Source organism: Mustelus asterias, chromosome 19, assembly GCF_964213995.1.
Source record: "Mustelus asterias chromosome 19, sMusAst1.hap1.1, whole genome shotgun sequence".
In the NCBI taxonomy this organism is placed as follows: Eukaryota; Metazoa; Chordata; class Chondrichthyes; order Carcharhiniformes; family Triakidae; genus Mustelus; species Mustelus asterias.
In genome coordinates, this window is record NC_135819.1 from 62337234 (window position 1) to 62363468 (window position 26235).

At 45.3% G+C, this 26235-nt stretch overlaps 1 protein-coding gene across 2 annotated transcripts in view; it reads left to right on the top strand.

Annotated features, from left to right (window-relative positions):
• LOC144508014 (src substrate cortactin-like) overlaps nt 1-19538 on the top strand; it is a 57892-nt gene extending 38354 nt beyond the window's left edge. The window contains exons 11-17 of one of the 2 annotated variants that reach the window (XM_078235718.1): nt 540-609; nt 1723-1871; nt 2855-2996; nt 3033-3109; nt 7797-7920; nt 8261-8329; nt 16568-19532. In XM_078235718.1, coding sequence (XP_078091844.1) covers nt 540-609; nt 1723-1871; nt 2855-2996; nt 3033-3109; nt 7797-7920; nt 8261-8329; nt 16568-16704 — 768 coding nt within the window. In that variant the 3' untranslated portion in view covers nt 16705-19532. Of the gene's footprint in view, nt 1-539; nt 610-1722; nt 1872-2854; nt 3110-7796; nt 7921-8260; nt 8330-16567 lie in introns of both variants that reach the window. The other variant, XM_078235717.1, reaches the window with a different exon arrangement.
• Nucleotides 19539-26235: the final 6697 nt, after the last annotated feature.

The following is a 26235-nucleotide window of genomic DNA, read 5'->3' on the forward strand; positions in this document are numbered from 1 at the left end:
GACAAGGGTTTTGCTGCAGGTACTGGGGGCTGTTCCTGGATGATAAATGATACCAGCTGGCTTTAGGTGAATGCCCCTCCCTGATTATCCTGTCTCCCCCAGAGCCAAAATCAGAGGATGCGAGCTCTGGTGATGCAGAATGGGAATATTGGGCCCAGAGTTCACGGGGAGGTCACTCTCATGCTGAGCACTATCGCGTCTTGTATTTTATTAGTTTTTTTTTAAACCATCATCCTCCTCCCCAGGTATTCCGGCCTTTGGCTGACTGACCAAGCTGCAGGATGGAAATCCTGTGTAAGGGCCTATGGGGCCTTCAGAGGTGTACAGGGGACCTGAGTGCATTAAATTATATTAATTTGTCCTTGAGGTGGGGTGGAGGGGGACACTCTTGCTGCACCCCAGGCATTGTCTGCTGGAGGTGGGTGCGCAGTTGGTGTGCTGTGTACTGCCAATCCCTGGCATGGTGACTGCCAAGCTGGGGTTTGCCTTGTCCCTCTGGTTAGTTTGATAGTTGACTGTTTTACCAATTCACATTGCAGAACGCAGCCTCTTTCACCGAGATGGAGAGTCCAACCTCGTCCTATCAGAAGACAACACCAGTGGAAGCCGGTGAGTTGGTGCCATTCCAGATTGATGCCAGGGGCCCTGAGTCAAACTCGAGATGTTGCCAAGTTGGTTCTGCCAACAGATGGCAAAAAAATTCACATTGTTACTTTCCAACTCCCCTCTCGCTCCCTCCCTCGCCCCCGCTCTTCTCCTGGATGCTCTGCACTTTACCAGAGCTCAGTTGCATAGGCATCAGCTGAACCCTCCAATACCTCCTCAAAGCCTGAACCCAGACCAGAAGTGTCAGCAATTGGTGGTGTCACAACCCAGACTGACCACCTCCTTCAGTGCCAATCACACACCCACCCCTTGGTGCCAGTGACACACCCTCACTCCTCGATCAGCAGCTGGAACGCTGGTGCCTGGTTTTTAACTCTGTGCCACACTCCCTGCCCTATCCCAGCTTAGCCCAGAGGTCCTGAGGCCAATTACAGCACTGCCGTTGCTGGAATCAGTTAGGGCGATGCTGATCAATGATTGAACCTGATATGTAGGCCTGCTCTCTGCAAGCGTCTGATTCCTACCACAGGGTTCGTTCGCCATATAAGTCAACTCCTGGGCTGAAGATTTTCCCGATAAAGCCCTTCCCACATTAATAATGTAACATAAAGGGGATGGGAACTCCAATCCGCCAGTGTTCTCACCCAGTGCCAGTGTTTCCAGTGCCAGCCTTCCCTCTCCCTGTGTCCATGCTTCTTTGTCCCTTTATCTTCATGCTGCACTCACTGTTTTGTGAGCTGATTTTAATAACCAATGTACTCTGTGTTACCCTCTCTTTGTCTTGGACTTTGTCGGCCTCTTGATCTCCTCCCCCCATCTTTCCTCCTCCCTCTAACCCCACATCCTTCTCTCTTCATTCCTTTCTCTGACTCACTCGACTTGTCTCTGTCTCTGATCTTTCCCGGAATCTCCTGTCTCTACTTGTGCAAATTTCTCGCTCTTTTTTCTCCTCACACTATTTCCCTCTCATTCCATTTTCTCTCTCCCTCTCCCATTCTTTCATCTCCTCCCTTCTTTCTCTTTCTCTCTCTCTCTCCTTCTTTATCTCCCTGTCTCATTCCCCTGTCTATCTCTCTCCATTACTGTCACTTTCCTTCCCTCTCTGTCTATCTGCAGCCAGCAGTGGTGCAAGCAGTTTGAAGTCGAGGTTTGAGAACATGGCCAAAGCCAGCGAAGAAGATAACAGGAAGAGAGCAGAAGAGGAGCGTGCTCGGAGACAGGCCCGAGAGAAACAGGAGCGGGAGGAAGCACGCAGGAAGCAGCAGGTGAGTGGCTGGGCGATGGTGGGTAACTCACTGGATCAGCTTAGGGTCACATCACCCAGTTCACCCTGTCCTAACACTGCTTCAGACAAAAGTCCAACAGGGGAATGAGTTCATCACCTCAGTCCAGGGCTGTGAGGCAGGAGAACACTCAGCACCTGCCTGCCTCGTGTCCCTCAATGTCGAAAGACCTTCCCCTGTATGAATGAACACTGTTAGATTTCTAGTTACTGTCTGCGTCCACAATGTGATTTCCAGACATAGAGTCTTCAGGGAAACAGCACCCAGTTTGAGGGAAGTGTGATCTTTTGCATCTACCTGAGACAGCCAACCGGTTTGACATCTTATCTGAAAGACGGCCCTTCAGCAGTGCAGCGCTGTCCCTCTGACAGTGCGCCCCTCCGACAGCGCTGTCCCTCCAACAGCGCTGTCCCTCCGACAGCGCTGTCCCTCCGACAGACCTGTCCCTCCAACAGCGCTGTCCCTCCGACAGCCCTGTCCCTCCGACAGACCTGTCCCTCCGACAGACCTGTCCCTCTGACAGTGCGCCCCTCCGACAGCGCTGTCCCTCCAACAGCGCTGTCCCTCCAACAGCGCTGTCCCTCCGACAGCCATGTCCCTCCTTCAGCCCTGTCCCTCCTTCAGCCCTGTCCCTCCGACAGACCTGTCCCTCTGAGTGTGTCAACGAGTTTATTCAGTGAGTGTCTGAACTGCACTGACCAGGGTCAACCCAGTTTCAATCCTTTGTCTACGCCTTGTTTCTATGTCCATCACAGCAGTGGGAGGGTGAGAAAGGGGGAGGACCCAGAGATGAGTATTGAGCAGAGTCGGATAGATAAAATAGAGAGAGAGGATGAAGAAGAGTGATTCAGAAAACCTCAAGTTGAGAGCTAACCAATCAAAGGAGTTTGGAACTGATGCCCTGCATGATGCAGTTGGGTTCAAAGGCTTCCTTCTATCTTGACCTTTGCGCCTTTCTTTCACAGGAGCAACAGAAGCAGGAGCAAGAGGCAGATACACCGGAACCCAGGAGGACCACTCAGGCTCCACCAGTTCCTCGAAGCCGAGGTCAGAAACCAGTAAATGAGCCAGAGCCGGAGCCGGAACTGAAGCCAGAGCCGGAACTGGAGCCAGAGCCGAAACTGGAGCCGGAGCCGAAACTGAAGCCAGAGCCAGAATTGCAGCCGGAACTGGAACAAGAAGAAGCTCCCATCTATGATCATCCTGGTACTTACTGTGAGGTAATGGACTCGAAACAGCAACCATTGAAACACAAGGCACAATACTCAAATTTCAGCAGAGAACTTCTTGTGCTTTTTCTAGCGTTTTCTCCTCAAACAAATGTTTCAACATGATATGATTCTGGGCAATCACAAAGAAGTTCCCAGTCACCATGGTAACTCAGCACAAAAGCCAGAATCTTAGATGCAATCAGAATTTGAAGACCATAGAATGGCAGCTTTGGGACATGGAGAAACACACTGATCCTACAGCAGAGGCACTCCACTGTAGTGTCAACCATTGTGGACACAGTGGGAATTTTACCCTTTGCGTACTCTGGGAGTATTTATTATCACAGTGTTCAGTATCTAATCCTGCGCTGTACCTGCCCTGAGAGAGTTTGTTGGGACAGTGTTCAGTATCTAATCCTGTGCTGTACCTGCCCTGAGAGAGTTTGTTGGGACAGTGTTCAGTATCTAATCCTGTGCTGTACCTGGCCTGAGAGAGTTTGTTGGGACAGTGATCAGTATCTAATCCTGTGCTGTACCTGGCCTGAGAGAGTTTGTTGGGACAGTGTTCAGTATCTAATCCTGTGCTGTACCTGGCCTGAGAGAGTTTGTTGGGACAGTGTTCAGTATCTAATCCTGTGCTGTACCTGGCCTGAGAGAGTTTGTTGGGACAGTGTTCAGTATCTAATCCTGCGCTGTACCTGCCCTGAGAGAGTTTGTTGGGACAGTGCTCAGTATCTAATGCTGCGCTGTACCTGCCCTGAGAGACTTTGTTGGGACAGTGTTCAGTATCTAATCCTGCGCTGTACCTGGCCTGAGAGAGTTTGTTGGGACCGTGTTCAGTATCTAATCCTGCGCTGTACCTGCCCTGAGAGAGTTTGTTGGGACAGTGTTCAGTATCTAATCCTGCGCTGTACTGCCCTGAGAGAGTTTGTTGGGACAGTGTTCAGTATCTAATCCTGCGCTGTACCTGGCCTGAGAGACTTCAGTGGGACAGTGTAGAGGGAGCTTTATTCTGGAATGGTATGACAGTCCCTTGAGGAATTTTACTTCGATTCAGAACCATGCTCTAAACATAACAAGAATAAAAGACAACAACAACAACAGTTTTATTGATTATTAAATAATGATGATTAGAATTAGAATAGCAATGATGTAACAATTGTAATTGGAATAAAAGAAGAAAGAAGCAAAATAGGAAGATGACTTTATGGAAAGGAGAAACCCCATATACAAAGCGGAAGAAAAGAAGACAATTTTTTAAAAAAGCACAAATGTTAACTGCAAATTGGCCTGTTCTACGACAGGGCCCCAAAATGGATAACTCCAACCTAGCCTGTTCCATTCCAGGACACTAAATTAATGAAATTCCCCTTCGTTCGTACATCACCAAGTCTCCAATTACACACGGGTGGACTCTTCGGCCAGTCATTCTGGTGTCCCTTCCTCCATTCTCTTCAGTGACTGACCAGATTTTTGTTTCCATTCCAGTCTTTTGAGGCCTTTTTCAGACATCTTCAAAAACAAGTGTGGTAAACATAAATCCTTATTGATTCTGCTCGCCGGCACTGCAAGACTTCATAGACTGCCAAATCCAAGTTGTTTACACATCTTTTGATGGTGTCTCCATCTGTCATCAGTCAGGTTGTATGCCCCTCAGTCAAATTCCATCTCCTGAGTCCACACCTTGGTTGGTGACACCATGTAAGACCAGTCATTGTCCTGGCTTCTAGTTCAAAGGTCATTTCATTGAATGCAATAAGATGAAGGACCTCTGGAAAAAATATAATACAACTTCAGTATTCTAGCTCAGAAAGGGAAAACAAAGATGTAGACCAAATATCGGCTGTACAATCATACCTGAATTTAGATCAATGACCTAAAGTATGAATCAATCCAGGTTCAATTAAAAATCAAAAGTAAATCCAAAATAAATATGCAAATATAAACAATTGCTAGCTGTTAACTTGCAGCCTCCCCTTTTAAAACACACAATTCTGGCAGTATTTTATAATCCAAAGTCACAATTCTTTTGTAATTTTTAAGTTAGTCTTTTTTTAATGTCCCACTGGGATTTCAAAATGTGCAGCGGTCATAGGTCAAGTTCAGTTATTCAAGCGGGCAGCTGTTGACATAATTTATTTACACATGCGGCACCTACTGTGAACAATGTAGAGGGACCTTTAGTACAACGATAGCAACAATCTCCACCTTTAACCTAGTAAAATATGCCAAAGCTTCTCATAGGCAATAGAAGGCAAAATATAACACTGAGCTACATGAAGAGGCAATAGGGTGGATGACCTTGGTCAAAGAGGGAGATTTTAGAGCATAGAACATAGAACATAGAACAGTACAGCACAGAACAGGCCCTTCGGCCCACGATGTTGTGCCGAGCTTTATCTGAAACCAAGATCAAGCTATCCCACTCCCTATCATCATGGTGTGCTCCATGTGCCTATCCAATAACCGCTTAAATGTTCCTAAAGTGTCTGACTCCACTATCACTGCAGGCAGTCCATTCCACACCCCAACCACTCTCTGCGTAAAGAACCTACCTCTGATATCCTTCCTGTATCTCCCACCACAAACCCTATAGTTATGCCCCCTTGTAATAGCTCCATCCACCCGAGGAAATAGTCTTTGAAAATTTTGTGGGTTAAAGGAGGAATGTGGGGAAGAGAGAGGGAGAGAGAAGTTTAGGGAAGGAATTTCACAGCTTTGAGCCCATGCAGTGCAAAACAAGGCCCCCAGTGGTGGATGATTTAAATTGCAGAAATCAGGTGAGTGGGGAATGGATTCCCAAGGATTTCACTGTAGGGAAGGAAATGGGGATGTGCTGGGAGGATGGGGGGATTGCTGCATTGCCCATGCAGAGAGGATGCCTAAAGGTTCCTTTGTGAGGCCAATAGGAACGCCCGTACCCTTCCTGACCCAACTAAAAGAAGTGTTTGTTGACTTGGCTGAACATGACTTACTGTCACCTGGTTGGGAAATGCTTCCTCACCCAGGCCAGAGTTAAAATGGCAGTCCAGGTCTGATGATATCTTGACATTATCTTAATTTGAATTCCATTTTCCAGCAGAAGCCATGAGTGAAGAACAGCAATCCTGACGAGGTTCCCCTCTCAGGCACTCCTGAGGATTGGAGGATTGGAGGATAGCGCATGTGGTCCCGTTGTTTAAGAAGGGTAGCAGGGATAACCCAGGAAATTATAGGCCGGTGAGCTTGACGTCCGTGGTAGGGAAGTTGTTGGAGAGGATTCCTAGAGACAGGATGTATGTGCATTTAGAACGGAACAATCTCATTAGTGACAGACAGCATGGTTTTGTAAGAGGGAGGTCGTGCCTTACAAATTTGGTGGAGTTTTTTGAGGAAGTGACAAAAACGGTTGATGAAGGAAGGGCCGTGGATGTCATCTATATGGATTTCAGTAAGGCATTTGACAAAGTCCCACATGGCAGGTTGGTTAAGAAGGTTAAGGCTCATGGGATACAAGGAGAAGTGGCTAGATGGGTGGAGAACTGGCTTGGCCATAGGAGACAGAGGGTAGTGGTCGAAGGGTCTTTTTCCGGCTGGAGGTCTGTGACCAGTGGTGTTTCGCAGGGCTCTGTACTGGGACCTCTGCTATTTGTGATATATATAAATGATTTTGGAAGAAGGTGTAACTGGTGTAATCAGCAAGTTTGTGGATGACACGAAGATGGCTGGAATTGCGGATAGCGAAGAGCATTGTCGGGCAATACAGCAGGATATAGATAGGCTGGAAAATTGGGTGGAGAGGTGGCAGATGGAGTTTAATCTGGATAAATGCGAAGTGATGCATTTTGGAAGAAATAATGTAGGGAGGAGTTATACAATAAATGGCAGAGTCATCAGGAGTATAGAAACACAGAGGGACCTAGGTGTGCAAGTCCACAAATCCTTGAAGGTGGCAACACAGGTGGAGAAGGTGGTGAAGAAGGCATATGGTATGCTTGCCTTTATAGGACGGGGTATAGAGTATAAAAGCTGGAGTCTGATGATGCAGCTGTATAGAACGCTGGTTAGGCCATATTTGGAGTACTGCGTCCAGTTCTGGTCGCCGCACTACCAGAAGGACGTGGAGGCGTTAGAGAGAGTGCAGAGAAGGTTTACCAGGATGTTGCCTGGTATGGAGGGTCTTAGCTATGAGGAGAGATTGGGTAAACTGGGGTTGTTCTCCCTGGAAAGACGGAGAATGAGGGGAGATCTAATAGAGGTGTACAAGATTATGAAGGGGATAGATAGGGTGAACAGTGGGAAGCTTTTTCCCAGATCAGAAGTGACGTTCACGAGGGGTCACAGGCTCAAGGTGAGAGGGGCGAAGTATAACTCAGATATTAGAGGGATGTTTTTTACACAGAGGGTGGTGGGGGCCTGGAATGCGCTGCCAAGTAGGGTGGTGGAGGCAGGCACGCTGACATCGTTTAAGACGTACCTGGATAGTCACATGAGCATCCTGGGAATGGAGGGATACAAACGATTGGTCTAGTTGGACCAAGGAGCGGCACAGGCTTGGAGGGCCGAAGGGCCTGTTTCCTGTGTTGTACTGTTCTTTGTTCTTTGTTCCTGACCGGAGAGCAGTTACAGCATTGCCTACATCCAGCCTGGCCAGCGTCAGGTGACTGCAATATTTGACGACCAGTTGCCAACCTGTCCGTTGTTCTTCTCATTGCAGGAAGAAAACTACCAAGACTATGAAAACATTGTGGACTTACCTCAGCAGCCCACCCCCAAGGAGGACGTGGACAATCAGGGAGATTATGAGGAACTGGCACCAGTCCAGGAAATGGGCCAAGCTGGTGAGATATCCCCTACCAACTCCTGAAATGTCATCTGAATGGGTGTGTGGGGTAATGTGCTGCTGTACTGCGCTGTGGGGAAAAGTGGGGATTTGAGGAGATGGCGACGAGTTGGATTTGAGATATTGGGGGACATGGAGAGAAATGGGACTGGGGGATGGGGACAAAAGTGGCTTTGGGGAATATATGGACAAATACAATTGGGGGATATGGAGTAAAGGTAGGTAGAAGGATTGAACAACATGATCAGACAGTGGGTAGGTGAGGTTAAATAATAAAAAATTGAGCTCTTTTATCTCATCCTGCTGCTAAAAATCTTTCTGTTGCAATTTTTCCACAGAAACAGAGAATATTTATGACATTGCGGATAATGGTGTGACTGCAGTAGCTTTGTACGATTACCAAGGAGGTAGGTCAACGAAGAGAAATAAATGTATTTGTTAGCAATACGTTTGGCACAGGTCGCCTCTGCTTAGCTTCCTCTGAGCTGTCCCTGGCGGCGACTAAGGGCAGGACTCTGCTCCCTGACAGGATTCCTCCATGCCATCTCTCATTTGACTGCCTGTAGGGGGAACAATAAGCCACTCAGCCCCTCCAACCTCTGCTGCCGTTCTACTAGATCATGGCTGACCTGTACTTCAACCTTTTTGCCCACCTTTTCTCCACATTCTTTGATACTCTTGCCTCGCAAAAACCCGCAATGTCAGTCTTGTATTTTGCAAATGACTTCCAGCCTTCTGGGAGAAAGTTCCGGAAAGCCTTTGTGCGGAACAAGTGTTTCCTCATTTTAATCCTGAAAGGCTGAACTCTCAATTCCAAAGTTATGTCCTAGGCTTCTGGATTCCAATCATTTAACCAGCATGAGCTTTTGGAACTTAAATAATGAGGACAGTTTGTTGTAACTAGTCTTGTATTTCTTCAGTTATAGAAAATGAAGGCGTAGTGGAGGTGTTTGAGAGAAATGAAAGAGTTGAGAGGGTAGACGGAGAGAAATTGTTTCCCTGGCAAAGTCGGAACAAGGGTCAGAATTTTACACCCTGGGGGCGGACATGTGGCTGACCCGAAGTCGTGTGAAATTGTTAGAGAACAATTCAAGCAGGCGTCCCAACGTCATCGCGCCATGTTACAGTCAGCGGGCCCGCATGGAAGACGGGAAGGCGTCTGCCAACAGTTAAACAGCCAATTAAGCCCATTAAAAAGGCAATTGTCTGCAACGGCCTGTGTGATTCAGCGGTTGACGTACAGGCCACATGGGCAGAGGCCATTCCATTTTCAATTGAAACTCAATTCAGGGCGGAATAAAAGTCAACTTGAGCCGTGGCTCTGTGATTAGGTCAGAATTTAGCTGCGAGTTGGGTACAGTTGGTTTTCTGATAATTCCTTGAGATTCTGTTGCCTGGACCAATCGGGGGGAACACTGAAATATCCTTCAGACTATGTCTTGCTTGTTGTTGTGAGCTGCTCTCTGCACAATTTAGCTCTGTCAATATGGGGGAGGGCGGATCCTGTGGAGGATGAAGGCTGTGAGGTAACTCCAGAGGCCACAGAGGAAACATAACTGATGGGTCAGATCTGGAGTCGGAGGAGGCCCAGGGAGAGGATGTGGAGGCAGAAGTGAGGATCCATGTGGGAGGCAGGGAGGCCTCGACTCTCCATTCTTTCAGCTAGGCCTCCAAGGCATGGCTTGAAACTGAGGGCAAGGGTGGCACCCCTTGACTGAACACTCCTGATGAGCCATCCTGGTGCCCTTATGCCAACCAATCAGCCTCCGAATTAAAGTTTGCAGCATTTGCCCTCTGTCACCAGCCGCTGCCATGCCCAACCTAGAAAAGCCATAAAGCATATTCAGACCATGAAACATAGTAATATCAATGGTGGTCATGTTTACACAATTTAAACATAGAACACTCTCTTCAGCTGAAAGTATATTGCCCGTGACAACCACTCTTGTGTTTACGATGCCGTAAACCTCTGTTTGAGAGTTCCGTAGCTTGTTTCCCCAGCCCTCACTGGCATTAGAAGCTGCCCACTGACTGTGATCATTATTACTGATTATCTTTCCCGATGTCCTCAGGCCGGTGGAACTTGTGCAGCTATAAAATTAACTGAAGGGCAGAACCGACTTGAGTGGTTAAAACCTCATGGTCTGACAGATCCCTCACTCTTGGCGAGGCAATGGCATCATGGTGGAGGTATTGTCTAGTAATCCAGAGACCCAGGCTGTTGTACAAACCTCTGTGTTTTAACCTCTACTAGCGAATAAAGACACAAAGTCGACTTTAAATAAATCCATCAAGGCAAATGGTAAGATTTGAATTCAATAAAAAATCTGGAATTAAAAGTCCAGTGATGACCATGAAACCATTGTCGATTGATTCACTCATGTCCTTTAGGGAAGGAAACCTGCCCTCCTTACTTGGTCTGGCCTACATGTGACTCCAGATCCACAGGAATGTGGTTCACTCTTAACTGCCCTCTGAAATAGTCTAGCAAGCCACTCAGTTCATGGGAAATGCTCACCCAGCCAGTGACGCCCACATCCCATGAATTAATAAAAACTAGCCATTACCATCATGTCAGGGAACTACCTTGGCTTAATGAGAAGTGTAGCAGAGCATACCAGGAGCAGCACAAGATGCAACTAAAAATGAGGTGCCGACCTGCTGAAGGTGCAACACAGGACTTACGTGAACATGAAACAACGGAAGCGGCATGTTCTGAGCAGAGTTAAACCATCCCAGCGACAGTGAGTTAGCTCAAAGCTCTGCAGTGTTGCCACATCGGTGGTGGATAATTAAATAACTAAAAGGAAGAGCAAGCTCTGTGAACATCCTCCCCCCTTGATGGTGGCAGAGCCCAGCACATCCATCATGCCAAAGACAAGACTGAAAGGTCTACATCCATCTTCAACTGAAGTGCTGAGTGGATGATCCATCTCAACCTCCCCCTGTGGTCGATGCTAACATAGGTGCCATACTTCAGCCAATTATATTCACTCGACATGCTATCGAAAAATGGCGGAGCATACTAGACATAGAGGCTGTGTCCTGACAATGTCCCAGCTGTAGTATTCAAGACATGTGCTTCAGAACTAGCAACAGCTTTAGTCAGGTTATTCCAGTACAGCTACAACACTGGCATCTACCCGACAATGTGGAAAATTGCCCAGGGATGTCCTGTCCACAAAAAGCAGGGCAGATCCAATCTAGCCAATTACCTCCCCATCTGTCATCAGCAAAGTGATGGAATGTGTCAATGTCAGTGCTGTCAAGCGGCATTTACTTACCAATAACCTGCTCGCCAATGCAGTTTGGGAGTTCGGGTTCTGCCAGGGTCACTCAGCTCCAAACCTCACTAAGGATCAGTAAAATGAAGCTATCTGATTAACCCAAACTCACAATGTCCTCAGAGAAGGAAATCTGTCATCCTTTACTGATCTCAGCTTGTATGTGGTTCCAGCAGCTTCAGCCGATTTGATTGACTCCACGTGATATCAAGAAACTGCTGAACGCACTGGTTACAGCAAAGACTCTGAGCCCAGACAACAATCCCGGATGCAGTGCTGAAGACTTGTGCTCCAGAATTAGTTGCACCCTTGGCCAAGCTCTTCCAGTGTAGCTACACTACTAATATCAACCCAACAATGTGGAAAATTATTCACATCCATCCTGACACACAAAGCAGGACAAATCCAATCTGGCCAGTTTCCACCCAGTTTACTCTCAATCATCTGCAAAGTGATGGAGGAGTCATTGGTAGTGTTATCAAGCAGCATTTATTCACCATTAATGTGCTCACTGATGCTTGGTTTGAGTTCTGCCAGCATCTGTCAGTTCTTGATCTCATTAGAACCTTGGTCCAAATATAGACTAAAGCGCTAAACCCAAAAGTGAGAGTGACTTCCCTTAACATCAAGGCACCATTTGACCAAGTGTGGCATCAAAGAGCTCTGGTAAAACTGAAGTCAATGGAAATGGAGGAAAACTCTCCACTGGTTAGAGTCAAACCTAACCTAACCGAAAGAAAGACGGTTGTGTTGGGGGCCAATGATCTCAACCGCAAGACAATGATGCAGTGGTCCCTCAGAGCAATCTCCTAGGCCCAACCAGCTGCTTCATCAATGGCCTTCTATCTATCATTACATCGGAGATGGGGATGTTTACTGACGTCACACAGTTCCATTCACAACTCCTCAGATACTGAAGCAGTCTGTACCCACACGCAGAAAAATCTGGACAGCATTCTGATAAGTGGCAAAATGACATTTGCACCACCCAACTTCCAGGCAATGACCATCTCCAACAAGGGATCATTTAACCAACTCCCACTAACTTTCAACATGATCACCATCAGTGACTCTGCCACTATTAACATTCTGAGGGTTACCACTGACGAGAAACCTACACTTAGGAAACTTGACATTATCCAGGACAAAGCAATCGACTTGATTGACACTTCATTCTGCATCTGAAGCATTTACTCCCTCTGCCACCAACATCCTGTGTCATTGGCGTGAACCATCTACAGGAGGGATTGCCACAGCTCAGCAAGTCTCCTTTGACTATATTTCCAAACCGTAATCTCCACTACCTACAAGGCTAAGGGCAGCAGGCACATGGAAAGCCCGCCACCTGCAAAGATCCCTTTAATGTCATGCAACAACACGACTTGGAAATATATCGGCATTCTTTATCATTGCTCGGTCAGAATCCTGGAACCCTGTACTTGACAGTACTGTGGGTCTATGGCTCAGGAAGATGGCTCATCACGACTTTCTCGAAGGCAATTATGGATAGATAATAAATGCTGGCTCTGCCAGCGATGCCAATATCCCAGGAATAATTTTCTTATTAAAATATAGGACTACTCAAGTTTCTACTGATCCTTTTAATGTTTCAAAAACCTCATTGGTCCCAAACTCATGAATTACAAGCCAAGTTTGTACAATCTGTAATTTTAATTGAACAGTTTTGGCCCCGGTGTTGTTCTGGTGAATCTGCACTCTACCACCTGCAAGCCCTTTACATCCTTCCTGAGGTTTCCATGCCCAGAAATGAATGCAGTATTACAAATGGCATCTGACCAAAGCATCATTTCCTTCTTTTTGTAATTCAGCCATCCTCAAGATAAAGACTGGCATTCCATAGTCTTTGCATTATTTTCACGTATCTTTCTATTAGTTTGTCGTGATCTGAGTCTCTGGACATCTAAATTTCTTTGTTTCTTTGCAGTTTCTAGTTTCCCACCATTAAGAAAATTATTCTGATTTGTCTTTTTTGGAACCAAAGTGGATAACTAACGCTGGGGGTTCCGTTTGTCATGATTTTTGCCACTCAGTTAATCTGTTCAAGCCCTTTGCAGCTCTCTGTTTGCATCTACACAACTTGCGATGTCTCCTAACTCACTCTCATCTGCAAACGTGGATATGTAACTCTCCATCCCTCCATGGGGCAGCACGGTTGCACAGTGGATAGCACGACTGCCTCACAGCGCCAGGGACCCGGGTTCAATTCCCAACTTGGGTCACAGTCTGTGTGGAGTTTGCACATTCTCCCCATGTCCTCCAGGTGCTTCGGTTTCCTCCCACAGTCGAAAGATGTGCGGGTTAGGTGGATTGGCCATGCTAAATTGCTCCTTAGTGTCAAGGGGACTAGCTAGGTTAAATGCATGGGGTTATGGGGGTATAGCCTGGGTGGGATTGTGGTCGGTACAGATTTGATGGGCCGAATGGCCTCCTTCTGCACTAGGATTTTACGATTCTATCCCAACTTATTGATAAACATGGTGAAAAGCTGAGGCACCAATACAGATCCCTGTTAAATGTCACATCACATTCTGCCACTCAATTTGATTGGGACCGGTGCCTTAGCCTCATGCAGTTCATCATTCGGGGAGACAGTGGCGTAGTGGTATTGTGGAGACCCAGAGCAAGATCTGGGAACCCGGGTTCAAATCCCACCAAGGCAGACGGTCAAACTTGAATTCAGTAAAATCTGGAATTAAAAAGTCTATTGCCGATTGTTGTAAAAGCCCATCTGGTTCCCTGATGTCCTTTAGGGAAGGAAATCTGTCAATCCTTACCTGCATGTGACTCCAGATCCACAGCAATGTGGTTGACTCTCAAATACCCTCTGAAATGGGATAGGCAATAAATGCAGGCCCAGCCAATGGCACCCACATCCTGTAAATAAGTAATCCTGGATCTTTGTTACATGCCCATTCCTCAAAAGCACCTTTACTACATACCTCGCCCCCATTAAAGCACTCCCTGTTACAATCTACCTGTCATTGCCAGCAGTGACTCTGTGAATAGCACTCTTGCTCCTGAGTTAAATGCTATGGTTGAAGTCCCACTGAGGAGAACTGCAAAGGTCAGAGGTGCAGTCCTTCATGTGAAATGTTAAACTGAGGCCCATCTTCCCTCTCAGGTGGGCGGAAAGAAAGATAAAGAAAGGCTTGCTGTTGTATTGTCCCTTGCAAGATCTCAGAACGTCTCGGGGACTTCACAGCTAATGAAGGACTTCTGAAGTGTTGTCACTGTGATAATGCAAAAGAACTATTTGAAGTCCTGGCCAATAATTTTCCCTCAACCAACACCGTGTAAACAGATTATTTGTTCCATATTATAGAACATAGAACATAGAAAAGCTACAGCACAAACAGACCCTTCGGCCCACAAGTTGCGCCGAACATGTCCCTATCTACGAGGCTTACCTATAACCCTCTATCTTACTAACTTCCATGAACTTATCCAAAAGTCTCTTAAAAGACCCTATCGAATCTGCCTCCACCACCATTACCGGCAGCCGATTCCACGCACCCACCACCCTCTGAGTGAAAAACTTACCACTAACATCTCCTCTGTACCTACTCCCCAGCACCCTAAACCTGTGACCTCTTGTGGCAACCATTTCAGCCCTGGGTAAAACCCTCTGAGAATCCACTCTATCAATACCCCTCAACATCTTATACACCTCTATCAGGTCATCTCTCATCCTTCGCTTCTCCAAGGAGAAAAGACATAGCTCTCTCAACTTATTCTCATAAAGCATGCCACCTAATCCAGGCAACATCCTTGTAAATCTCCTCTGTACCCTTTCTATGGCTTCCACATCCTTTCTGTAATGAGGCGACCAGAACTGGGCACAGTACTCCAGGTGGGGTCTGACCAGGGTCCTATACAGCTGCAGCATTATCACCCGATTTCTAAACTCAATTTCTCTATTGACGAAGGCCAGTATTCCATATGCCTTCTTAACTACAACCTCTACCTGCGACGCTGCTTTGAGCGTCCTATGAACCTGGACCCCAAGATCCTTCAGATCTTCCACACTGCCAAGCGTCATACCCTTAATATTATATTCTTTCATCCTACTCGACCTGCCAAAATGAACCACCACACACTATCTGAGTTGAGGTCCATCTGCCACTTCTCCGCCCAGTCTTGCATCTTATCTATGTCTCGTTGCAACTGCTGACATCCCTCTACACTATCCATAACACCACCAACCTTTGTGTCATCAGCAAACTTGCCAACCCATCCTTCCACTTCCTCATCCAGGTCATTTATAAAAATCACAAAGAGCAAGGGTCCCAGAACAGATCCCTGGGGCACTGCACTGGTGACCGACCTCCATGCTGAAAAAGACCCATCTACAACCACTCTTTGCCTTCTGTGGGCAAGCCGGTTCTGAATCCACAAGGCAATGTCCCCTTGTATCCCATGCCCCTTCACTTTCTCAATAAGCCTTGCATGGGGCACCTTATCAAACGCCTTGCTGAAATCATATAAACTACATCTACTGCTCTTCCCTCGTCTATGTGTCTCATTACATCTTCAAAAAATTCAATTAGGCTCATAAGGCATGATCTGCCTTGGACAAAGCCGTGCTGGCTATTTCTGACCATACTATTCCTCTCCAGATGTTCATAAATCCTGCCTCTCAGGATCTTCTCCATCAACTTACCAACCACTGAGGTTAGACTCACTGGTCTATAATTTCCCGGGCTATCTCTTCTCCCTTTCTTGAATAACGGAACCACATCCGCAATCCTCCAATCCTCCGGAACCTCTTCCGTCTCCATTGATGACGCAAAGATCATCACCAGAGGCTCAGCAATCTCTTCCCTCGCCTCCCACAGTAACCTGGGGTACATCCCATCCGGTCCCGGCGATTTATCTAACTTGATGCTTTTCAAAAGCTCCAACACATCCTCTTTCCTAATGTCCACATGCTCAATCTTCTCAGTCCACTGCAAGTCTGCACTGCAACTACCTTTTCCACTGTGAATACTGAAGTAAAGTATTCATTGAGTGCCTCTGCTATTTCTACCGGTTCTACACAGACTTTCCCACCGTCACATTTGATCGGTCCTACACCATTATGTTGGTGTTTGTGTGACATGGAGGTGCACAAATTAGTTGCCCACATTGTAACAGTGACTATCCTTCCAAAGCTGTCCGTGAGGCAATTTGGGCATCCTGAGGTGAGGCGAGGGGCTATATAAATGCAAGTCTGTTTTCAAGAATTGAAAATGATTCCCCTGCTCCCCATTACCCACAGCAGAAATTTTCAGCTCAGTGCCAAATGTTCAGCAGCTCTCAGCATCGATATTCGCCACTGATTCTTTATAAATGTGTTTACAGAGGGCGATGATGAAATCTCTTTTGACCCCAAAGACATCATCACAAACATTGAGAAGATTGACGAGGGCTGGTGGCAGGGGCAGTGCAACGGAAAAGTCGGCCTCTTCCCAGCCAATTACGTGGAGCTGATGCAGTGAGTGCTGACCAATCACGCTGGAGTTCACTTCACCATTCTCCATAAGTACCAAACTTTCGAGCCTTTGGGCACGGAATTTAAAACTTTTTTAAGATTTCCATTATTTTTTTATCGGCATGCGTGAATCGTTTTCTTTTTATCTCATTGAAACCCAAAACCTGTGGTTCCCAGAACTGAAACAGTTGCGATACCAGCATGGAGATCCCAGCGCAGAAAGCGGGTGTTCTGCTCCTTGGTGTGTGCCAGTGTTAACTCTTTAGCCAAAGCTGCCTGTTCCAATACCGTTTCCCCATATCCTGTTTTATTTTTACCACCACAAATTCTAACCTAATTGCCAAACTTCCTAGCTCGGCTGAGGGAGCAAGTGCCTCGACTTTCCACTCATCTGTCCTGCCATTCATTGTGGAATAATGGGGCCCTGTCTGGACTTGCTCACGGGTGGAGACTCAGCCACAAGTAATCGAGTTTTTGTTTATGTTGGCACGTTGCAGCCCACTCAGCCCTCCATAAAACAGCTCCTCCAACTATTCCTCATTCAAATGCAGCAGTAAAATTGGTGAATGGATATTATGATATAATCTTGTTGTTAATTGACTTTGTTATTCCATCCACCTTTATCTTCAAGGCACTAATTATGATGGACAGGGTGACCAATTGTCCTGTATTTTAAGGGAATGTCCATTTTTGTACTCATGTCCCTTAAGGGATATCTCTGATGTATCTTATTTTTGGAATAGTCCATGGGACACATGAACTTGGATGCGGGATCATGTGCCTCTTGCCTTTTGTTTATTTGGTGAGTATGATACTGTGGCCCTCGGCCACCAGTGGGAGTGATGATCACCAGCACATCCCTACCCGACCCTGGTCCTGAGATCGAAGTGTTCCTTATTGGTTTCACAAGAGTTTGTCACCCTGACAGTCAACCTTTGCTTTTGGCTTTTCCTTACTAATTGGTTGTCACGACATGGGCTGCAGATGTTCTATGAATCGGTGTATCATCCCTGACTCTAAGGCCTATCCACCTGTCACAGTCAACGGGTCATATTGCAGTTGGCCATTTCTTAATTACTGTCAAACTGGATGGCAGCAGTTTGTTCAAATCTTCACTCACAGATTCTTTGTGATGTTGACAGCTACCTTTGTGGACAAATGATCTGTATTGCTGAATTATGCCAACTAAAAAAATTAGCCGGGGAGCTGTGCGGTTGCTCTCCAAGTTGCTGGAATTATACGCTGACTCTGCATTCGCTAAATAAAATGTTCAAATCCTCATTCAATTCCTTTTGAAATGTTGTCTTGGTCGTTGCCTCATTACTACCTGTGTTGTGGAGTAAATCAAGATGACCGGTACTGTCTTAACTTTAGGCAATACAAAACTCACGAGGCAGATATCTCTGTAATAAGACATAACATTTATTTAAAAGAAAAACAAGCAGCTGCAAGGAGATCACCAAAAAAGTTAAGTAGCTCAGAGATAGAGCGAGATAACTTCTCCAATGAATCTGATGTATACAATCAAAAAAAGATCAATTATAGTTTTTCTTATCAATCATTCCCGCCTTACATTAGCTTAAAATCAATTACATTTAGAATACAAACATCAATAATAATCCCTGACATGCACCCCAGCCAATTTTACCATCCAGTATAATGATATTTCATTCGTCCCTTAAATCCAGATGCTAACTCCCATCTTAACTAAAGTCACTTCCTTATTGCTTGGCTACACTAGATGCTGCTACCGGGGTCAAAGTGGACGTTCCCACCAGATCATTGCCAAACTGGATAGGCACATGATCCTGCATCCAGGCTCATTACCATTCTAAGTCTAGACAGTGAATAAACCTATTGGTAAATGTTGCAACATGTGTTCCTGCATAAGAAACTTTCTGATATGAATTTTATTAACTACGGGGTTCCTAGGCCTTTGGTTCTGAACTATTTGCCTTTACCATCATAATGTGGAGATGCCAACGTTGGACTGGGGTGGGCATAGTAACAGTCTCACAACACCAGTTTAAAGTCCAACAGGTTTATTTGGTAGCATGAACATTCGGAGCGCTGCTCCTTCAACAGGTGAGTGGAGAGTTGGGCTCACAAACAGGGCATATATAGACACAGAGTCAATTGCAAGATAATGGTTGGAATGCAAGTCTTAACAGGTAATCAAGTCTTTACAGATACAGACAATGCAAGTGGAGAGAGGGATAATGACAAGTTAAAAAGGTGTGAATTATCTCAAGCCAGGACAGTTAGTAGGATTTTGCAAGCCCAGGCCAAATGGTGGAGGTTGCACATAGTGTGACGTGAACCCAAGATCCCGGTTGAGGTCATCCTCGTGTGCGGAACTTGTCTATCAGTTCTGCTCGGCAATTCTGCGTTGTCATGTGTCTTGAAGACCACCTTGGAGAACACTTACGCTTATCCCTCTGTCCACTCGCATTGTCTGTACCTATAAAGACTTGATTACCTGTTAAGACTCGCATTCCAACCATTATCTTGTAATTGAGTCTGTGTCTCTATATGCATTGTTTGTAAACCCAACTTTCCACTCACCTGATGAAGGAGCAGCGCTCTGAAAGCTCGTGCTACCAAATAAACCTGTTGGACTTTAACCTGGTGTTGTGACTTCTTACTTTACCATCATATGTTGCGGTAATCTGCTTTCGGCTGAAGTGAACAGTGATTCATACAATACTTAAAATACTCTGAAATATCAGCATATATGTTTTAAAATCATAATTACTTGTTTAATTCTCTTACTGCATTCACTTATGTGTAAACTATTCTCTCATTAGCTTATTAAATTGTTTCAAGAATTATTTAATTCTTTACTGGTAGTCCTGTCAGTGCGTTATGTATTCCATCTAAAGACCTCATTAACTGGTTGGAAATCTCCCATTTCAACCTGGTAGTAAAGTGTTCCTGTTTTCACAACCACTTGTGTGAAAATCATAGAATCATTTAATCCCTACAGTGCAGAAGGCAGCCATTCAGCCCATCGAGCCTGCACTGACAACAATCCCACCCATGCCCTATCCCCGTACCCCATGTATTTACCCTGTTAATACTCCTGACACTAAGGAGCAATTTACCATGGTCAATCAACCTAACCCTCACATCTTTAGAGTGTGGGAGGAAACTGACCACCCGGAGGAAACCCACGCAGACATGGGGAGAACTTGCAACCTCCATGCAGACAGTCACTAGAGGCCAGAATTAATGATACTGAACCTTGTAATCGATTCACCAATGAATGGCATATCCCCACTCTTCTGTAATAGTCAAAAGCCTTTGTAATTCCTGCGATCCCATTCCCTGTCATTATACAGTTTCAGCTCCACACTAGAATGAGACATATCAGAATTCTATTTGCCAGCAGTTCACACAGCTTGGCTTAACATCACTGGACAATATTTTATCCAATTCAACCCAGTGGGTGACTGGGTTAGTACATTGACCTTTCACTCTGTGAGTGAGATATTAATTTTATTCAACCCATGCTGTACCTACTCTGGCAGTATTTGATGGAACAATGCAGAGGGAGTTTTACTCTGTATCTAACCCATGCTGTATCTATCATGGGAGTGTCTGATGATGAAATGTGGGAGGAGCTGTAATGAAAGCTCCTGGAATACATCTGACTGGACTTTATGGGAGGGGTGCAAAGGAGTGTGATGCTCCAGTCAATCAATTCGATTTGGAAATGTCTTGCAGAGCAGATAATGTAGGGTTGTTCAGTTATCAGGAGGTGGAAATCACAAGCCTGAAACATTATTTTCAGATAGCGGCTGACACTGTGCTTGTTCAGGAAGGAACTGGAAGCTGTGATAAGAAGACAGTACATAGAAAATTCTGTGTTATTACAATACAGGAAGGCACCAACAATACACAAAGGTCGCAACAGTCTTGTACCAACCAGTCTCAAATGAATGGGTTGAGTCCATATCAGTGTTCACACTATATATGAGCAAATATCACCTTTACCCACCCTGACTTCATACTCTTTCCTCCCCTTTGTCTTCAACCAACTAGCCATCGAGTCTTCAAAGCTGATGTAGTTCCTGCCTCAAACACTAATTCTAACTGTAAATCCCACATTAACTTATAGAGTCACAGGGTGGGATTTTCCAGCCTCACTCACCCCAAAACCAGAAAATTCCGCCCGAGGTCAATGGACCTTTCCATGGTCCGCCCCTCGCCCGCTCTAATTCCCATGGTGGGTGGGACAGTAAAATTCACCCCATAGAGTCATACAGTGCAGTAAAGGCCCTTCAGCCCATCAGTCTACACCAACAATATCTACCACTATTCCCATTTTGCGCGAATCCCATTTTCCTGCACTTGTCCCATATCCTTGAATAGAATCACTCTGTGAGCCTGACGTGATTTGAACATGTAACCTTCTGATCTGGAGTCAAACACACTTCCGTTGTGTCACAAGCCCACATCTTGAGTATTATCTTGAGTATTGCTGAAAAGGGGGATAAGTTGTTGAAGCTTTTCACTTTGCACTCATCAGCATGCCTTGGCCAATCAGAATCAACTTGTCAACCAATCAGCACCCTTTTCTCTTGTGGTATAAATCATTGTGAGAGCCGGAAACTTGGTATTCTTGTGTTTGTCCTGATCAGTGCAAGACAAAAAGTTTCAGCAACGTGTCTCTTTTTTGGCAATATTTGAATTCTGTAATAGCAAACAATTAACTTCATCTTTCTGGTTCAAAACATGCATTGTTGTCACAATAAATACCAAGGTTTTAAAGTCTTGCTTCCTCATTATTAGGCAGCATCCTAAAGAATTTGCCTTGTATTCTCTCCAGGCCTCACTATCCTTCCCATTTAATCTCCTTCCACAGCCCACGTGGACTTTATTGATAATTACCTGTTGTCAAATTATGCAACAGGAGGATGTACTGGATGGGTATCATGGTTTCATCACTCTACTCGGTGGGAAATTACCACATTGACAGCTCATGCATAAGCAGCTAGCCTGCAAATTATATTTATTGCAGAAGTAAATGTATTCAGAGGCTAAATAAATCAGCAGATATAGCACTTAATTCTGTCCCAGTGTTTTAAACCATTCGCTGAGACCAAAATAGGACTTTGCAAAATTATATATTTTTTAAATTGTCCTTGAGCTCTGGTTTGTGCGATCATCACATGGCGGTTCTTCGCTCTATGGAGTTTTGACTCACTCCTGCAGCATCCAATTAAATGACTCAAACAAACGAGATGTGGCTTGAAAGCTGTTAGACCTGCACTAAACTGAACGTGCGTTGGATGCAGAACTTTTAGTCAAGCTAAATCAAAGACCAAATTGGTGAATGTGCTGCCCTGCCTTTAGCGAACACTGTACCAAACATTTGTGTGATCCAGAGGTTTCTAACATCGACAGGAGACCACGTGTGGTCAGATTTTATAGGACAAGTTTAAAGTTTATTTATTTGTCACAAGTAGGCTTACATTAACACCACAATGAAGTTACAATGAAAATCCCCAAGGTTGATATTTGATGGCTCGGTCAGTTAAACTGTTTATCAGCTCGCCATCCCGTCTGGAATTGAGAAATATGCGCACTGTTCACTTCCAAATGATTCACACTTTCACCCAGTTCTATTTCACAAGGTACTGAATCATCTGTTCTTTCGTAACCAGGAGAGAACCACTGTGATTTTATGATGTAGTCACTCTACTGTAGAGTTTGTATTTGCTTTATGGATTCTCTGGAGGAGGCAGTGACATAGTAGTATTGTCGTTGGATAGTAATCCAGAGAGCCAGGGGACCTGAGTTCACCATCTGCCATGGTGGGATTCGAATTCAATAAAAATCTGGAATTAAAAGTATAATGATCACAACAAAACCATTGTTGATTATCATAAAAACCCACTGATTCACTGATGTCCTTTAGGGAAAGAAATCTGCCAGCCTTACCTGGCCTGGCCTACATGTGACTCCAGATCCACAGCAATGTGGTTGACTCTTAAGTGCCCTCAGTGAGAGCAATAAATGCTGGCCCATACAGCGATGTCCACATCCCATGAACAAATTTTTAAAAAGACAAAGAGAGTGGGAATCTTGTCAGAAACAATCTCCCTGGGGCCTACCTAACCACAGTTTACATGAAAATATGGAACGATTTATTAACATAAACATTCAACAGGGTCTTCCAAAACCCCAGCCTCTGCGACCCAGAAAGACCAGAGCTGTATGAGAACATCACCACTCCAAGTTTCCATTCAAGTCACACACCATTCCGACATGGGAATATATTGGCCGTTCATCATTGCTTGGTCAAAATTCTGGAATTCCCTGCCCAGCAGCATCCTGGACACCCGATGTACTGTAGTGGCTCAAGATGGAGGCACTCAAGATGGAGGCACTCCACCATTCCCTCAAGGGCTAGGCAATAAATGCTGGCAGTGATGCTTGTTTCCGATGTCTGTCCAAAGCAACATTCCTCCCACAACCAATTCCACCAATGGCAGATTAACTGGCCCTTATTTGTACTGAACTCTTGCTGTGTGCAGAATGGCTGCTGCATTTTCCAGGCCATGGCAACCTCTGTTTGTGGATGCTTGAACAGATGTGATCGGGTACTTTACAAGGTTAAACCTGCTTCTTCTAACAGGTGTGCACTGTGGCTCAGTAGGTAGCACTTTTGCCTCTGAGTCACAAAATTGTGGGTTCAAGTTCCAGTGTGGGCTTGGCTACATAATCCAGGTTGACATTTAAATGCTGCGTTGTCTTCAGAGTTGATGTTAAACCAAGGGCCAGTATGTCCTCTTAGGCAAAATAATCCATTTGAAAGCTGTGGTGGGGGGAGCGGGGGTGGTTGGTCTGTCTGATATCCTGGTCAATATTTATCCCTCACCAAAATCATTGAAACTGTCAACATCTATTATGTGCTCAAGTCTCCAGAGTGGGACTTGAACGTTGGAGCAGGAGAAGGCCAGTGAGCCTGCTCTGCTATTCAAACAGATCATGGCTGACCATCTACCTCCATGCCATTTTCCCCACTGTCCCCATATCCCTTAATGTTATTAGTATCCAGAAATCTATTGATATCTGTCTTGAACATGCTCAATAATTGAACTTCCACAGCCCTGTGGTGTCGAGAGTTCCAAAGATTCACCACCCTCTGAGTGATTAAATTCCTCCTCATCTCAGTCTTAAATGGCCTGCCCTTTATTCTAAGACTTTGCCCCCTGGTTCGAGATTCACCAGCCAGGGGAAACATCCTATCCACATCCAACATGTCACACCCTGTAAGGATTTAATAAGTTTCAATTAGATCTCCTCTGATTCTTCGAAACTCAAGAGAATACAGGCCCGGTTTCCTCAATCTCTCCGTATAACCATCTCTGGGATTTGTCTGGCAAACCTCCGCTGCACGCCCTCAGTGGCAAGTATATCCTTCCTTCGATAAGGAGACCAAAACTATACACAATACTCCAGGTGTAATCTCAGCATGGTTCTATATAATTGAAGCAAGACATCTTTATCCAGTACTCAAATCCGCTTCTGATGAAAGTCAACACATCATTTGTCTTCCCAATTTCTTGCTGCACCTGCATGCTAGCTTTCAGTGACTCATGGGCAAGGACACCTAGTTTCCTTTGGACATCAATGCTGCCCAACCTCTCACGATTTAAAAAATACTCTGCCTTGCCTTTTCTTCTACTAAAGTGAGTGACTTCACACTTACCCACATTATATTCCATCTGCCATGTTCTTGCCCATTCACTTAGCCTCTCCAAACCTTCTTGAAGCCTTTTTGCATCCTCCTCAGAACCAACCCCCCCACATTGTTGTGGAGACTCGGGAACAGTAAGATCATTTATTCTTCCAATAAATGCTGGGAGAGAACGCAATTGAAGCAGAACTATATTGTCTATAGAAGTGCAGTATCTTTATACACTGACAGTCACAGACGCAGAACATTGTTTAGATTCCAAAAGTCAACATATAGGTTTATATTAAACAGATATCGCTGGATCCAGGTGGTACATGGTTCACAGGCAAGGAAATTCCCTGGAGGTCCATCGAGCCTGCACCAAAAACAATCCCACCCAGGCCCTATCCCCATAATCCTGAGTATTTACCATGTTAATCCCACTGACACCAAGGGGCAATTTAGCATAGCCGATCAACTTAACCTGCACATCTTTGGATGTTGCAATGACCTTATGTGTGGTGAATTGGCCACTGGGTCACCACCACCTGGATGTTTATATCTCCTTACAAGCATGATAAGAAGATGGTGCACGTTGACACTGACAATTGGGTGGCAGTGGTTGACGGCTGTGATCTCTGGAGCCTGACTGTTTGGAAGGGCACAGGAAGAGACAAGCAGAAATATAAAGCCCAACAAAGAGATTTAGGGGTACAGGTCCATAGCTCCTTGAAATTGGAGTCACGGGTGGATAGAGTGGTGAAGAAGGCATTCGACATTGGTCAGAACATTGAATACAGGAGTTGGGATGTCTTGTTGAAGTTGTACAAGATATTAGTAAGGCCACACTTGAAATACTGTGTACAGTCTGCTCACCCTATTATAGAAAGGATATTATTAAACTAGAAAGAGTGTAGAAAAAATTTACTAGGCTGCTACCGGGACTTGATGGTATGAGTTATAAGGAGAGACTGGATAGACTGGGTCTTTTTTTCCTGGAGCATAGGAGACTTAGGGGTGATCTTATAGAGGTCTATAAAATAATGAGGGGCATAGATAAGGTAGATAGTCAACATCTTTTCCCAAAGGTAGGGGAGTCTAAAACTGGAGGGCATAGGTTTAAGATGAGAGGGGAGAGATATAAAAGGGGCACTTTTTTCAACCAGAGGGTGGTGAGTGTCTGGAACAAGCTGCCAGAGGTAGTAGGAGAGGCGGGTACAATTTGGTCTTTTAAAAAGCATTTAGACAGTTACATGGGTAATATAGAAGGATATGGGCCAAACGCGGGTAATTGAGACTAGCATGGTGGTTAAAAAAAAGGCGGCATGGACAAGTTAGGCCGAAGGGCCTTTTCCATGCTGTAAACCTCTATGACTCTATAACTGGCTAAGAAAAGGGCCCAGAGAAAACGGGAGGTGGTGAATCCTGCCCCTTCTCAGCCCACTGTCCTCCTCTGTGACAAATGTGGCAGAGATTGTCATGCCAGAGTGGGGCCCCGAGTCACAGCAGACGGGAGTTTACACAGAGTTGACGATCACGGCACAAGCCATCAGCTTGAGGTGGGAGGCTGCCTCCACATTACAAGAATACTTCATTTCCTGTAACGTGCAGTTTTCATCACGTTCTCTTTTGCCTTCTGCAGTCGCACTCAGTCAAACAGCCTTTTTCTCCATCTTCATCATTTGTATAACCAATCAACAAAAATGTTCAGAGAAAATGAAAAAGCATTTAATTTTTTAAAAAGCCTTTATTATTTTTCTTTTGAGTTGCTTGATCAGGAGATGAATCATTATTTCCTGGAGCCTTGGCAACCCTATGCAAAGATGCAAGCTTGCTCTATCTTTCTTAATA